Source organism: Entelurus aequoreus, linkage group LG15 (genome assembly GCF_033978785.1).
Source record: "Entelurus aequoreus isolate RoL-2023_Sb linkage group LG15, RoL_Eaeq_v1.1, whole genome shotgun sequence".
NCBI classification, from domain to species: domain Eukaryota; kingdom Metazoa; phylum Chordata; class Actinopteri; order Syngnathiformes; family Syngnathidae; genus Entelurus; species Entelurus aequoreus.
Genome location: NC_084745.1, coordinates 19,324,281 through 19,341,107, shown reverse-complemented (window position 1 = coordinate 19,341,107; position 16,827 = coordinate 19,324,281). Strand labels below are relative to the sequence as shown.

Genomic DNA, 16,827 nt, shown 5'->3' with positions numbered 1-16,827 from the left:
TTTCGAGGTTTGCGTGGCAGCACTTGGTGCTGATAGAAATGTTCCTCTTTTTTTTTTTCAATGTTCCTCCTTTTTCTCTGAAGGGGTGCTCACCTCCCTGTTAGCTACAGGCCTCCTCTTGGTTTTCAAAACACTGTCGTAGTGATGTTGGCGTTTCAGGTGGCTGATAAGGTTTGATGTGTTGATGCGTAATGGGGTTTTTTTCTCCAGGCAGAATGTTTCCGGAGCATTTGGTGAAAATAGCACACAAAAAGCCTGATTTACTAAGATCCAAATACAATGCGCTAAACAGTGTGTCCAATTTACAAAATTAAAAAATCACATTGGTATTATGGGGTATTGTTTGTAAAAAAAAAATATATATTAATGAATTTATTCCATTTTGGAGGAAGGCTTAACATAACAAAATGTGGGAAAAGTGAAGCTCTGTAAATACTTTCCGAATGCACTTTATTAGCAAATCTTGCCCTACATTAGATTGCTTTTAGCGTGTTTTATGAACACAAATGAGAAGAGTATCAAAGTAGACGCCCCACATTCTTGCATATTTCTGTGCGGCCCTTGATGGAGACTGTTTGAACTCCCCAGTCCCAAAGTTATTAATGTGCCAATGGGTCTGGGTCGGCTGGGCCATAATTGGCCACAGTGTGTGTCTCTACGTCGCCCGTCTCGCCTGGCGTTATCGTGGCTCGCAGCTTGCTTTGTTACAACGTTTTGGTTTTACAGGAGACACAAAAAAAAGCCAGACAATGAATCAAGTGCTGCATCTGTATGTTTTTGTTCTTGTGCATTTGACTCTTGTCCGCGCCGTGACAAATCACTTGCTCTACAGGCCCCAAATAGAGGATGAGGGAAAGTAAGAATATATATATAAAATTGGGAAGCACTTAATTACATCACATCAATGATTGTAAAAGAAACATTTCTGGTTTGACTTTTGGCGTCCTGCAAAGTGACGTTTTTCAGGCCCACTTAGGCTATGCAAGAAAACAAAAGTACAGGATCTGTTAAAGGTTCCTGTTAAGCAAAAGTGACTTTTAAATGATGTTCAAAAAGTAATGTGTGCCGCAACAAGCTGTTTATAAACAGCAAATATAGAAAAATCAAGACAAAGCACTCCCAGGCAAAATTAACAATGCATTAAAGGGGTCATATTGTGATTTAACACACTTCCAAGTTCCTTGTGGTCCAAATATATAATAATGGTGAAAATGTTGCGTAAAAGTATGCAAAATCCCATTTATTCTGTTTCTTAACAAGCTGTTAAAGTTAAAGTACCAATGATTGTTACGCACACACTAGGTGTGGCAAAATTATTCTCTGCATTTGACCCATCACCCTTGATCGCCCCCTGGGAGGTGAGGGGAGCAGTGAGCAGCAGCGGTGGCCGCGCCCGGGAATCATTTTTGGTGATTTAACCCTCAATTCCAACCCTTGATGCTGAGTGCCAAGCAGGGAGGTAATGGGTCCCATTTTTATAGTCTTTGGTATGACTCGGCCGGGGTTTGAACTCACAACCTACCGATCTCAGGGCGGACACTTATAGTGTAGGTCTGCAACTAACGACTATCTTAATAGTCGATTAGGCAACGACTATCTTAACGATTATTTGACTAGTCAGATAATAAAGCGAACACATATTTTATGGCTCAAATTTTCCATCAACTTTTCAATGCAGCTTAAGTTATTTTAAGCTTACGAACAACAAAGATGACTAATTCATTCATAAATGTTTGTTTTATACTGTAACTATGCTGCTCATTCAGTTGTTACAAAATTTAAATGATTATTCTAATGTATTCATTAAAAAGAAAGGAAAGGCAAAGTGCTAAAAAAGAACAAATAACCGTATTTATTTATTTAAAAAAAAAAAAACAGTTAAAATAGCAATCAAAACGAACAACAAAACACAAAATCTAACTTCCCCAAAAAGAAAAGCATTTTGTGATGTTTAAAAAGCTGTACATTGGTATATTGACTATTGATTAACTCTGGTCAGTTTTAGTACTCTAACAGACTCAACGTGTAGAATTCTATCTTGCTTAATTCTTAAAATTTTGGCTATTTAATAGATTGTATGTTTAATCAAATGATACCTCCGCATTGGTGACTGTCAGTCTCTCTGTGTGTGTGTGTGAGTCTCTCTGTGTGTGTGTGTGTGTGTGTGTGTGTGTGTGTGTGTGTGTGTGTGTGTGTGTGTGTGTGTGTGTGTGTGTGTGTGTGTGTGTGTGTGTGTGTGTGTGTGTGTGTGTGTGTGTGTGTGTGTGTGTGTGTGTGTGTGTGTGCGTGCGTGCATGCGCACTCGCGCGCGCGGGCCTGTTAAAGTCCCTATTTTTTCGGCATTGTAAATTAACGCTGCTTTAAAATGTACTTTAATTGATGTAGACAAAGTTTAGCTGGCTAAAATGATAGTTAGTTATTTTTCACACAACTTCGTCTCACACTTGTTAGCTAGCTAGCAAGGTAGAAGTTAACAATCTTACCGAGGTTGAGTACACATCCTCCCTCCAGATGACCGACATCATGCCTCCGCTTTAAATGCTTGCACATCACAGATGTACTGCCATAAAAACAAGGTCCACTTTGCAAAATCGAGCAAGGTATTCATGTTTTTAACAAGAATAAGAGAAAATATCCTCAAACTTTACATGTTAGCACTGGCGATGTTTTTGCGAGTGGCTTCCGCCCGGAAAAACACGAGTGACGACGTCATGACTATTGTCGACAAATATAGTTGTCCGGACAAATGTTATTGTCAACATTTGTAAATCATTCTGTATATTGCCTTCGGTCTGAGGCGGGGCTCTTAGCTGGGCGCCGAGCTTGATGCCTGTGGGCGGCGAGCTTCATGCCAGTGGGCGCGTCTCAGTGGGTGTTTAGAGACATTGTCACGAAACAAAGAAGTTAAGTAGGCACTTCCTACTTCTGACATAAAGGTTGGCATGCGTCAAAAATCGGAGAAAATGTTTTTATAGATAACTCCTTAACGCCATCATGATTTAAATTCAGATTTTCTCACCTATGGGAATCCCAAATATACAAAACGGGTAACAGGCAAGAAAATGTATACTTTGTGAAAAAATGATGTTATAATGTAATCAGTCCACTACATGAAAATGCATCTGGGTTTTAAAATGCTCCTAAAAGGTGTTCATTTTAAATCTATTGGAAGATTAAATGAAAAATAATGTCTTCAATTAACCTAACACGCATGTTTTTAGAATGTGGGAGGAAGAATAGCCACGCAAGCACGACAGATATTGAGAATTTTTTTGAAATACATGTAAAATAGGGATTTAGAATTTTAAAAAAAAATAAGAGTAATCATATTCTGCAATTTTGATTAATCAAGATTAATCACTGGTGATTACTCGCTTGCATAATTCAAATTTGCTCAAAGGGATCATATTAAAGTTAGAAAGTTAAAGTACCAATGATTGTCACACACACTAGGTGTGGTGAAATCATCCTCTGCATTTGACCCATCACCCTTGATCACCCCCTGGGAGGTGAGGGGAGCAGTGAGCAGCAGCGGTGGCTGCGCCCGGGAATCATTTTGGTGATTTAACCCCCAATTCCAACCCTTGATGCTGAGTGCCAAGCAGGGAGGTAATGGGTCCCATTTTTATATTCTTTGGTATGACTCGGCCGGGGTTTGAACTCACGACCTACCGATCTCAGGGCAGACACTCTAACCACAAGGCCACTGAGCAGGTTATGACTTTTTTCTACATTTAAAACACTTCCTTGTGGTTTACATAACATGTAATGGTGTTTTTTTTGGTCAAAATTCTGCATACATTATGTTTTACAGACCATTTTCTTTCTAACCGGCTCTTCGGGATGCGCCATTTTGTGGGCGGTCTTATTTACGTGGCTTCACTTCAACAGCGTTTTCTTCCCGCCATCTTTGTTGTAGTTTTTACCGCTTCCACGGCGAGTCTACTGACAGATAAAGTTCAAACTGTATGCTAATTTGTATTAGAAATGGCAACAGAAAGGTTAAAGAGCTTGTACTGTGAAAATAAATTGGATGATTAAGCTACTGTATTTTCCGGACTATAAGGCGCACTTAAAAAAAATGTTTCCCTCAAAACTCGACAGTGCGCTTTATAACCCGGTGCGGTTAATGTAAGGAATAAATTTGGTTGAGCTCGCCCACCTCGAAGCTATTTTATAATAATAAGTGTGACTAGTAGATGGCAGTCGAACATAAGAGCTAAGTGTAGCCTGCACTATGATGGGTCTCAAGTAAACAACACCTACATTTTAAATATTCCATTGAAAATATAGAACATTAGACACGGAGCTCAAAAATCTATCAAAATGTTTTAGTACGACTTTGGTAAGCTATGAAGCCGCACCGCTTGATGGATTGTACTGTGCTTCAACATAAGAGTATTATTATGGTGTGTGTATAAGGTAAGACATATTATCTGGCGTTTTGTTTCGCAATACTACGCAAATGCAACTTTTCTTACCTTCTGGTACCTGCTGATCTGTATTTGGGATCTGCGCAAATCCCGAAAAATTGCGCGCATCCGCCTTTGTAGTCCGCGCCGACACCGTAGTCGTTAAGCTTCTTCTTTTTCTCTATCTTCTTATGGCAGTGGTCCCCAACCTTTTTGTAGCTGGGGACCGGTCAACGCTTGAAAATTTGTCCCACGGACCGGGGGGGGGGGGGATTTTTTTTTCTTTCTTCATAAAGAAATACAATCATGTGTGCTTACGGACTGTATCCCTGGAGACTGTATTGATCAATATTGATATATAATGTATATATATTGTGTTTTTTATGTTGATTTAATAAAAATAAAAAAATATATATATATATATTTTTTTTTTTTCTTCATAAAGAAATACAATCATGTGTGCTTACCAGAGGTGTGGACTCGAGTCACATGACTTGGACTCGAGTCATGAATTTGATGACTTTAGACTCGACTTGACAAAATGTAAAGAGACTTGCAACTCGACTTAGACTTTAACATCAATGACTTGTGACTTCACTTGGACTTGAGCCTTTTGACTTGACATGACTTGCTACTTTCCCCAAAACCCAAAGCTTAAAAAGTTTTTTGGGAGCGCTCCGTATCTTTCATTTTGTACGTGTGTGTCTGTCTATCAGCGTGTGTGCTGCGTGTCAGCTGGTGCGCTGTCAGTACAACAGCCAATCAAATTAGTTATACGTTGTTTTCATCACACAGCATTCATCCAATCAAATTGCAGGACAACCACCGAACAAGAGTTGTCAAACAATGCGGCAGAGAGAAACAATTATGCCAAAGTTGGTTTCGTTCGGGTATAAAAACTACGACTTGGTCAACAAAAAACGAATTGCGTATGCAAATCACGCAGTTCGAATATTACAGACGGAGACGCAACAACTTCCAACTTCGTTCGACATTTGAAGTTGCACAAAGAAGGGTAAGTTTTGAATGTAAGATAACGTTTATTGGCTAAGTACGATGACTTTTATTTGCTGTGTAGTTAAATCAGTGAGGCTGTAAACTCACTGCTAACGTTATAACCATAGACATGTTCTAAGGGTACGCAGCATCGAGCGCTACTGCCTACTGGCGCAGACGAGACGCGGGGCCGCCATCTTGGAGTGGTGATCCGCTCCACTCAGTGCAATTCATTTGGCAGGAGCAATGAACTGTCAGCGCATTTAATTAATTTTACCTCACTGAATACCACTGATTTTCACGCGGTTTTTTGTCATACGTGTAGCTATGATAACGGACACATGTTTTGGCGAGTTTTATTATTCATAGTTTGCTTAACAGTAATATAATATTCTTATACGCTATAAGTGACCAGACGTCCGAGATCAAAACTGGGAATACAATCCCAGAGAAGGGGGAAAAAACGGTAAGATATTTTTAAATTGAAGAAACAATATGATTAGGTTATATATACATGCGTATATCCTACATAAACAATGTATGAATACATTAGATATCTATATATCTTAGAGACCTATAGACTGTATCTCTGTTGCTGCAGCAGCAGAGAGTTTATTCTGTCGTGACACTTTGTATTGATATTTTGTATTACATTCTTCCCTTAAATGATCATGTTTACAGTGATTGTTATGTATGTATTTTTTATGTATGTCGCTTTGGATAAAAGCGTCTGCCAAATACTTAAACATATATAAACACCTGAAAGTCATTATACCAGCTAAAACCACCAATTTGTTTCACTACATTCAGAATAAAACCAAATTCTGTTTTACCCAACAATGTTAGTATTTGAATATTGTTACTTGAAGACTTATTCCTGGTTACAATTATACTGTTAAGAAAGTATTGTCTTATATTTTGCCTAAAATGAGAATGCATCATAATCAGTGGCGGCTGGTGAATTTTGTTTTAGGTGGGGCTGAAATTTTGTAAACCAAACCCCTGTAGGGGGGTCATCCTCCCCCAGAAGATTTATTTGTGATTTTCACATACAAATATTGAAGATCTTTGCTCCTTCTCAACTCTGTGGTAATATTATTTTCATAAAATACAACCAATAGTATGTTAATGTTTGTTTTTGCAAATGTGTTTATTCTGTAAAGGAATGAGTTAAATGTTTAAAATTGTTCAAACTATTAAAATGACTGGTTAATAGTGCTATTATGAATTGCAATGTCAGCACTATTTTTTTTCCTGCAATTTCAAATGCACTTGTTTTAATAAATAAATACAGCGTTTTAAAAGCATACACAATCTGTGTAAAAATATTAGTCTGTGGTTAAAAGGACTTGAAAGGACTCGAAACTCAAAATGCAGGACTTGGGACTCGACTTGAGACTTTCCAGTCTTGACTTTGGACTTGACTCGGGACTTGCCTGTCTTGACTCGGGACTTGACTCGAGACTTGAGGGCAAAGACTTGAGACTTACTTGTGACTTGCAAAGCAATGACTTGGTCCCACCTCTGCAGACTGTATTGATCTATATTGATATATAATGTATATATATTGTGTTTTTTATGTTGATTGAATTAAAAAAAAAAAGTATTTATTTATTTATTTTTATTTTTAAATTAAATTTCTTGCGCGGCCCGGTACCAATCGGTACCGGTCCGCGGCCCGGTGGTTGGGGACCACTGTCTTATGGGACATTCATCCTCCACTGTTGCCATTTCTAATATAAAGTAGTGTAAATGTATTACTTATATCTGCCAATAAACTCGCCATGAAAGCGCTAAAACAAACCGGTGTAGTGAGTTTACTTTATTCACCCAAGGAACTTTAGTTATTACAGTTTTGGTTGGACGGTTTTTCACGGGACACATTTTCTGTGTTGTTGTTTCCGGATGAGGAGATGCTGCTCCGTTATTGATTTAAGTAAAGTCTAAATGTCAATAAAACAGTTAGCTCCATTTTTTGACACTTCTTTCACTCCCGTCCTTGCACGCTACACCGCTACAATAAAGATGACGGAGAGAAGACGCTGGCGAAGGTGAGCCACGTAAATAAGACCGCCCACAAAACGGCGCATCCGGAAGCGACTGTCAGAAAGCGGCTTGAAGATGATCTGTAAAACATAATCTATGCAACATTTTGACCAAAAAATCACCATTACATGTTATGTAGACCACCAGGAAGTGTTTTACATTAGAAAAAAAGAATAATAATATGACTCCTTTAAAGGCCTACTGAAATGATTTTTTTTTATTTAAACGGGAATAGCAGATCCATTCTGTGTGTCATACTTGATCATTTCGCGATATTGCCATATTTTTGCTGAAAGGATTTAGTAGAGAAAATCGACGATAAAGTTCGCAACTTTTGCTCGCTGATAAAAAAAAAAGCCTTGCCTGTACCGGAAGTAGCGTGACGTCACAGGAGCTAGTATTCCTCACAATTCCCCATTGTTTACAATGGAGCAAGAGATATTCGGACAGAGAAAGTGATGATTACCCCATTAATTTGAGCGAGGATGAAAGATTCGTAGATGAGGAACGTTACAGTGAACGACTTGAGAGGCAGTGATGGACGTATCTTTTTTCGCTCTGACCGTAACTTAGGTACAAGCTGGCTCATTGGATTCCACTCTCCTTTTTTTATTGTGGATCACGGATTTGTATTTTAAACCACCTCGGATACTATATCCTCTTGAAAATGAGAGTCGAGAACGCGAAATGGACATTCAGTGCCTTTTATCTCCACGACAATACATCGGCGAAATGCTTTAGCTACGAGCTAACGTGATAGCATCGTGCTTTAACTGCATATAGAAACAAAAAAATAAACCCCTGACTGGAAGGATAGATAGAAAATCAACAATACTATTAAACCGTGGACATGTAAATACACGGTTAATGCTTTCCAGGCTGGCGAAGGTTAACAATGCTGTGCTAACGACGCCATTGAAGCTAACTTAGCAACTTAGCAACGGGACCTCACAGAGCTATGCTAAAAACATTAGCTCTCCACCTACGCCAGCCAGCCCTCATCTACTCATCAACACCCGTGCTCACTTGCGTTCCAGCGATCGGCAGAAGGACAAAGGACTTCACCCGATGCGTTTGGCGGCCCGGAGACGTAGGAAGTCAAGGTGAGGTTGGCGGCTAGCGCGGCTAGCGCGGCTAGCGCTCCAACAAAGTCCTCCTGGTTGTGTTGCTGTAGTCTGCTGCTAATACACCGATCCCACCTCCAACTGTCTTTTTTGCAGCCTTCATTGTTCATTAAACAAATTGCAAAAGATGTCCAGAATACTGTGGAATTATGAAATGAAAACAGAGCTTTTTGTATAGGATTCTACGGGTACCATAACTTCCGTTACTCTGACTTCGTCACGCGCATACGTCATCATACCGCGACGTTTCAGCCGGATATTTCCCGGGAAGTTTTAAATGTCGCTTTATAAGTTAACCCGGCCGTATTGGCATGTGTTGCAATGTTAAGATTTCATCATTGATATATAAACTATCAGACTGCGTGGTCGGTAGTAGTGGGTTTCAGTAGGCCTTTAATGCGCCTTATAATCCGGTGCGCCCTATGGCCTGGAAAATACGGTAATTGTGTACGTGATTAATGCGATCATTTTTTTTACTAATCACATGAGTTAACGCTTTAATTTTGACAACTATAATATGAAATAAATATAGAATTAAAACCCAATCTTTATGTATTGATTAATTAATTCTTGTTCCTATCCTGGGCAGCGCGGTGGAAGAGGGGTTAGTGAGTCTGCCTCACAATACGAAGGTCCTGAGTAGTCTTGAGTTCAATCCCGGCCTCGGGATCTTTCTGTGTGGAGTTTGCATGTTCTCCCCGTGACTGCGTGGGTTCCCTCCGGGTACTCCGGCTTCCTCCCACCTCCAAAGACATGCACCTGGGGATAGGCTGATTGGCAACACTAAATTGGCCCTAGTGTGTGAATGTGAGTGTGAATGTTGTCTGTCTATCTGTGTTGGCCCTGCGATGAGGTGGCGACTTGTCCAGGGTGTACCCCGCCTTCCGCCCGATTGTAGCTGAGATAGGCTCCAGCGCCCCCCGCGACCCCGAAGGGAATAAGCGGTAGAAACTGGATGGATGGATGTTCCTATCCTCACTTATGGTCATGAGTTTTGGGTTGTAACCAAAAGCCGCTGCTCCTCCACATTGAGAGGAGCCAGATGAGATGCCTCCCGGACGCCTTCCTGGGCAGGGTTTTAGGGCACTTCCGACCGTTAGGATGCCACGAGGAAGACCCAGGACACGTTGGAGAGACTGGATCTCCCACCTGGCCTGGGAACGCCTCAGGACAAAGTAGCTGGGGAGAGGGAAGTCTGGGCTTCTCTGCTTAGGCTGCTGCCCCCGCAACCTGACATTGAATAAGCGGAACCATATGTATTAATTGATTAATATAAAAATAAATACAATCTTTTTTTAAACATTAATGTTATTTTTTGTGCACAGTCCTTCCTTGAATCTTCCCTCTGGCACTGTTGACAACAATGACAATATCTAACATGTTGACAAAGACAATTTGGGATTAAGGCAGCTGTCTTGCTCAAAAGCAACAAGGCCTGGAGTTGCTGATAAACGATGAACCGCTTTCCGCTTATTGTTGCGTGACGTCGGTAAGTGCAGATAACAAGGAAACCGCTAATTTGTGTTTATTTTGGTTTTCTGTGCGTGATCCTTTTCTTCCCCGTGCGCGCATTAATCATCCTGCTGCATTTTAGGAAGTATGCATCGCTTCCTACGTGGATGTTTTTTCATAATAAATTCTCCCGAGGGATTAAAAAGTCCTCACAGGAGAGTTTGCATGTTATGTTTTATGCAGGCTGTAAAAAATCATGAAAGCAACATGCGTTCCCGGTTTCCTCCCGCCGCCGGAACTCTTCGGGTTTGTTTACCCTCCGTCCTCTTCGCGGCCCTGACAGGATCTGATAGCTGTCAACGTCAATTACATGTTTGCTCCTCAGCTGTTTTCGTCTGAGGGGTTTCTGCCCTTCAGCGCCAAAGACATAAAGCATCTCATTACTTTACAGTCCAAATTGAAGGCTCTCGCCGGAACATCTTGTTTTTCTCGTGCCACTTACTGCGACGGCATCTCCAAAAAAGTGTCGCAAAAAGCAGAGCAAGAAGGCGGTAAACAGACGCTGCGGGAGGCCAGAATGTGTTTGTCATGCAGGAAGTGAGCGGGAGAAATGTGGGAAAAGGGGCGCAGTATTTAAACTTTCATAAGGGCATCCTCTGGAGATCGACCCATACAGACCTAGAGAAGCAGGCTTTATTTATAGCTCGAAAAAACTAAATTTATGATTTTATTGCGTAAAAGAGATCAAATATCAGGGATGCAACCAATAAATCTAGACATAAGGTTGTGAATCCTTGCAAAATGGGTGCTTTCAGTTAGCAGTACTTATAGCTAGCTAGGCGCAACACACTAACCGCCTACACACACCTGTGTTTGTAATTTTCTGAGAATGTTTGGGTCTACACAGATATCGATCGTAACAATATCAAGTACAAGAGCTTTATCTAGTCGATACTACAATGATTACATCAAAAAATTAATCATCACAAAATCTTTTTTTATTTTTATTATGTTTATCAAGTAAGGAAATACATCCCTGGACACATAAGGACTTTAAATATGACCAATGCATGACCTTGTAACTACTTAGTATGGGATCATTACCCAAATTTGCGGTGTCATCCAAAACTAATGTAAAGTATCCAAAAACAGAAGAATAAGTGCTTCTTACATTTTAACAGAAGTGTAGTTTGAACTTGTTAAAACAGAAAATAACCAGATATTAACAGTAAATAGATTAATAATCCATCCATTTTATACCGCTTGTCCCTCAAAGTTATGACAAAATATTACAATGGGAAACAACATGTCAGCAGCCAAATTATGAGCCTTTGTAAGCCGTTTGCTTACTCACTAATAAAAGATAAGTTTTCAAGTATGTTCACTATTTTATTTAATGCCAAAATTCTTCTGTGATTGCAATAAGAAACATGTTTAATGTATCAAAACATTTTTTGTTTAAATAAAGCCAATAATGCCATATTTTGTGGTGCCTTTTATTTAGAAAATTATCGAAAAGTATCAAAATACATTTTGGTACAGGTACCAAATGATTGGTATCAGGACTACCCCAATCACAATATATTATTTGGTAAGTAAAAGATAATAGACCCAAAACAGGTTACAAAGCTCCCAATTAGATGCTGATGTATGCAGTAACATACAGCTTAATTTCTGGTTGTACTGTATTATTTCTCAAAATTATAATTTTTCTACTTGCTAATTTACTGTTGATACCGGGTTACTTTCTGTTGTAACACGGTTCTATTTACACTTTAGTAAAATGTAATAAGAACGTATTCTTCTGTTGTTTGAATACTTTACATTTGTTTTGGATGATGCTACAAATTTGGGTATGATCCAATATCAAGTAGTTACAGGGGCAGTATCGGTCATACCAATGCTGATACTGATTTTTAAGATCATTGAATGATTACATTTCTGGTCAAAATTATAATCAGACCAAAATGGCTGTGTAACAGAATGACTGTGTAACAACATATATTAAATATTTACATTATTTCCTACTATAAGCTCTTGTTTAAATCCCTTGATTTCTGCACTTAAAGTCTTTCTGTGTCCAGGGACTTCTTTCCTAGGTTTAACAACAACAAAAATGACAAAATGTTTTGTGATAATAAAAATATTGATCTAATCATTACCGTATTGACGATATACGGCACTTATACTTGGTATTGTTACAGTCGATATTCGTATTGAGCCACCCACAATCAAGAGCCTTAACTTGTTGTTAGCATGGCTTAGTTTAGCCATTCCTCGTCCTCCCATGATACGTGTTGGAAACGTTGCCATTATGGAGGCAAAGATTGGTGACTTAGAAGTGGCTTTGCACTGTGGAGGGACGTTAGCTGCTAGCTTGCTAACAAGGTGGCTACATTGGGATGGGCACACGATTATTCGCTTGTCATTTTGGGGACACAACGAGAATGTGTCATCAATATGCATCATCACGATATAACAATGGTTTTAAAAGCTGTATTGGCGGCTAAAAGTATATCATTTATATATGCATACTAGGGTTGTACGGTATACCGGTATTAGTATAGTACCGCAATACTAATGAATCATATTCGGTACTATACCGCCTCTAAAAAGTACCGGCCCCCCACCCGTCGTGTCATGCAGACGAGCATGTTCGGCAGCGCACAATCACGGAGTACTTACAAGCAAACACAGTGTGTAGACCAGACCTGGGCATTCTGCGGCCCGTGGGCCGCATTCTGCGGCCCGTGGGCCGCATCCGGCCCTTTGTGCGTCCCTGTCCGGCCCGCGTGAGGCCAATTATAAATTACAAAATAAATTTTAAAAAGTATCTATGTCGAGTGTGCAATACAACGGTGCTGCTTTTGTTTTGAAAATCGTTATTTGTATTACTTCCGTGTGGACGTATGCGTGTGCGTGAATGTGAACAGCTGCAATCACAAATTACAAAATAAAGTTGAAAAAACATCTATGTCGTGCGCGCAATACAACTGTGCTGCTTTTATTTTGAAAAGCATTATTTATGGGCGTGTGTCCGTGTGTAACCTGCGAGTGAAGGTGCACATGCAGTGACAAGTGATGCACGGTTTACACCCGAGACGCTAAAAAGAGAAAAGGTGATGACGAATGGCGTGTTTTCAACAAGACATGGACTGCCAAGCAACGTTCCCTCTAAGGTGCGTGCCTGCGCAATTGCGCACTGCTCAAGCGTCCGCTGCGCACAGCAAATATATGCCGCGCACCAAATCAAATCCCATCTGAATTCTAAACAAAATAAACATATTTATTCTATGTAATTTTGCAATGCAACTTTGGGTGACAGTGACAACAAGCGGCCCTAACGGTGTTCGTCAACACCATTCAATTGAACACCGTTCAATTATTGTAACGTCTATCGAGATGCTTCGAGGACAGGAATTATATCGATCACTTTATTGAGCAAAACTGTTGATATTCGGACATAACCACACCAAAAACATGAGTAAAACACTTCTATCTCGAAAAACTAGTCATTTTCTTCCGTACAAACCAGGCCAATACCAACTTGTCATCTGTCACCAACATGCATAGCACTAAACCACTGGTGCATTTATGGCCACACAAAAAGTTGGACAACTCAAACACCACACAAAGTTACACTATGACTCCTCAGTCATACGTGTGCTTATTTTACTGTCATTTATTATTAATGTTAATTAATTTATATTAGTCATGGAATGCTGTTACACACACTATGTTGAAGTATTACTATTATTATTAATTATTATTATTATTTATCTTACGGTATACATCAAAAATAATATTGAGCAAAATTTAATTGAAATATTGTCGATGTGGCCCTCCAGCAGTGCTCGGGTTGCTCATGCGGCCCCTGGTAAAAATTAATTGCCCACCCCTGGTGTAGACAGAAAAGGGAGAACGGACAAATTTTGGCTTAATGACTAAAGTTAAAGGTGAAGTTATAACACTGAAACACCCTCAGGAAGAGGTGCTTTAAGACAGGGCTAGCTAGCTAGCGGCTAAAATCTATCCGCAGTCAGCAGTGTTGTAGCTTTGTCTAAATCACTAATCCGTGTCTCCAAGACGACTAGCAAAGTACATTAATTTCAAGTATCATCCCTGTAGGACGAGTGATAGCTATATGTGCTTCACTACACACCGTAGCACTGCGGTCACATTACATTAGATGTATTAAATCTGGTCTATAATTACCAATGGTGAGTCAAGATTTCACTGCAGCCAATCATTAACCATAAAGATGATTTTTACTTTAAACACACTACATACTACATATGTGAATGTAGGCATACTTACTCAACAGCCATACATGTCACACTAAGGGTGGCTGTATGAACAACGCCAACTATGTCATAAAAATGTGCCATAAAGTGAAACCACACTAAACAACATCGACAAGCACATTTTGGGAGAATATTTGCACCGCAACACAACATAAACACTACAGAACAAATTCCCAGAATTCCCTGCAACACCAACTCTTCCGGGACGCTACAATATAAACAAACGCCATTGGTGGATCTACACCTAACATCCACTGTAATGATACCAAGTACAATAGCGTATCTAGTCGATACTACTATGATTACATTGATATTTTTTAGCGTCACAAAATCTTCTTTCGTTTTTAAAAACATTTCTATTGTGTTTATAAACTCAGGAAATATGTCCCTTGACACATGAGGACTTTGAATATGACCAATGTATGATCCTGTAACTACTTGGTATCGGATTGATACCCAAATTTGTGGTATCATCCAAAACTAATGTAAAGTATCAAACAACAGAAGAATAAGTGATTATTACATTTTAACAGAAGTGTAGATATAACATGTTAAAAGAGCAGATAATAACAGTAAATGAACAAGTAGATTAATAATTAATTTTCTACCACTTGTCCTTAATAATTTTGACAAAATAATAGAATGGAAAATGACACAATATGTTATTGCATATGTCAGCAGACTAATTAGGAGCCTTTGTTTGTTTACTTACTACTAAAAGACAAGTTGTCTTGTATGTTCACTATTTTATTTAAGGACAAACTTGCAATAAGAAACATATGTTTAATGTACCCTAAGATTTTTTGTTAAAATAAATATGGTCCCCTTTATTTAGAAAAGTATCAAAATAATTTTGGCACCGGTACCAAAATATTGGTGTCGCGACAACACTAATGTATACATACTGTATATAATAGCTAGCGTGTATAGCTAATTTCTGTACACCAACTGACAGGAATATGAAAAAAGAAGCCGTGCTAAATATTCCAATGACAACTGGCATGGTGTGTTTCTCGGCAGTGAAGACCAACCAGCTGCAGACCATCAAACGGGAGCTGACGCAGATCAAGACTAAGATCGATTCCCTGCTGGGTCGCCTGGAGAAGATTGAGAAGCAGCAGAGAGTCGAGTCCGGTGAGATTTCACATTTGGTCAATGCTGTGAAAAACTGACGTTATTGTTCAATTGGGAATAATAAGGTAAAATTACTAAATGTGATTTTTATTTATTTATTTTTTTATAGCAAACTACTAAGGAGTGAACAACAGCAATTTCACCTCAATTGATTCAAGATGTGATTAATTCTGATAAATAGAATTAATCTCTATTATCTTAATGACAGAAATTTGAATTTGTCTCCTTTCAGAGGCTCAGAGGAAGTACGAGGACAACTGCGACTCGCTGCATGACGAGTCGGTGTCAGAGGCGGCGGAGAACTCCGGCGAGGAGGCCGGCGGGGGAGCGCTGGACGTGGAGGCCGGCGAGATGAGCGACTGCGGCGAGGACGACTACGACGAAGAGGACGAGGAGGGCGGCCGCCGCCATCTGGTAAGAGCCGACGCTTTTGACGGCAGGGGGGGCTGAAGGGAGGAAGGCAACTCGGGAACATCTCAAGAGGCGGTCCTCTTTGTCTCTTCAAAGTTAATTTGGCCAGAATTATTCATGGCCGCACATCTGAGAGCGAGAGAGACGGAAGGCGAGCGCGCACAGACTGACACTTCCTCTCTGTCGAAATATCAAACAGGCTCACACAGAGCAGGGCCCGCTGTGAGGGTTGACATGGAGGATGAAGGACCCATCGGAGGCTCAAGTTTCACTTTAGACAACTTGAATAATTCTGCAACACTCAAATGAAAATATTGTAAATGCGCTCATCAACTTCTCTTTTCAACGAACCGGCGCGTGATCTACAATACTAATTGGCACACTGGTGTTAACAGTTGTGGCTGTAGGCAACTTCCTGATGTAACTTACAAACGTGAAATTTCTGCAAAATAGCATAAATCCACGTTTTTAAACAGTAATTTTAGTGTCAAAATATCACTTCCTGTTTTTAATGAAATATTAATAGAAATACGATCTAAACCACAGGCGTCAAACTCAAGGCCCGGGGGCCAAATCTGGCCCGCCACATAATTGTTTTGTGGCCCGCTACGTCATTTAATATGGCCTTTCACATCATTCGTATGTGCTCCGCCACATCATTCTAATATGGCCCGTCACACCATTCTAGCGTGGCCCATCGCATCATTATATTGTGGCCGCCACATCATTCTAATGTGATCCGCCACATCATTTTATTATGGCCTGCCATATCATTTTAAAGTAGCCTTTCACATTATTTTAATTTGCTCCGCCACATCATTCTAATATGGCCCATCGCATCATTATATTGTTGCCGCCACATAATTTTCTTGTGGCTCGCCACGTCATTTTAATTTGGCCCGTCACATAATTTTCAAGTGGCCCAACACATAATACTAATGTGGCCCG

General features: G+C 39.9%; 1 protein-coding gene across 3 annotated transcripts in view; it reads left to right on the top strand.

Annotated features, from left to right (window-relative positions):
- The window catches only part of LOC133629912 (RNA-binding Raly-like protein), a 201,622-nt gene that overhangs the window by 174,521 nt on the left and 10,274 nt on the right, over positions 1-16,827 (top strand). For all 3 annotated transcript variants that reach the window (XM_062021028.1, XM_062021030.1, XM_062021029.1), the window contains exons 6-7: positions 15,355-15,468; positions 15,701-15,882. In XM_062021028.1, the coding sequence (XP_061877012.1) occupies positions 15,355-15,468; positions 15,701-15,882 (296 nt within the window). The remainder of the gene's footprint in view (positions 1-15,354; positions 15,469-15,700; positions 15,883-16,827) is intronic.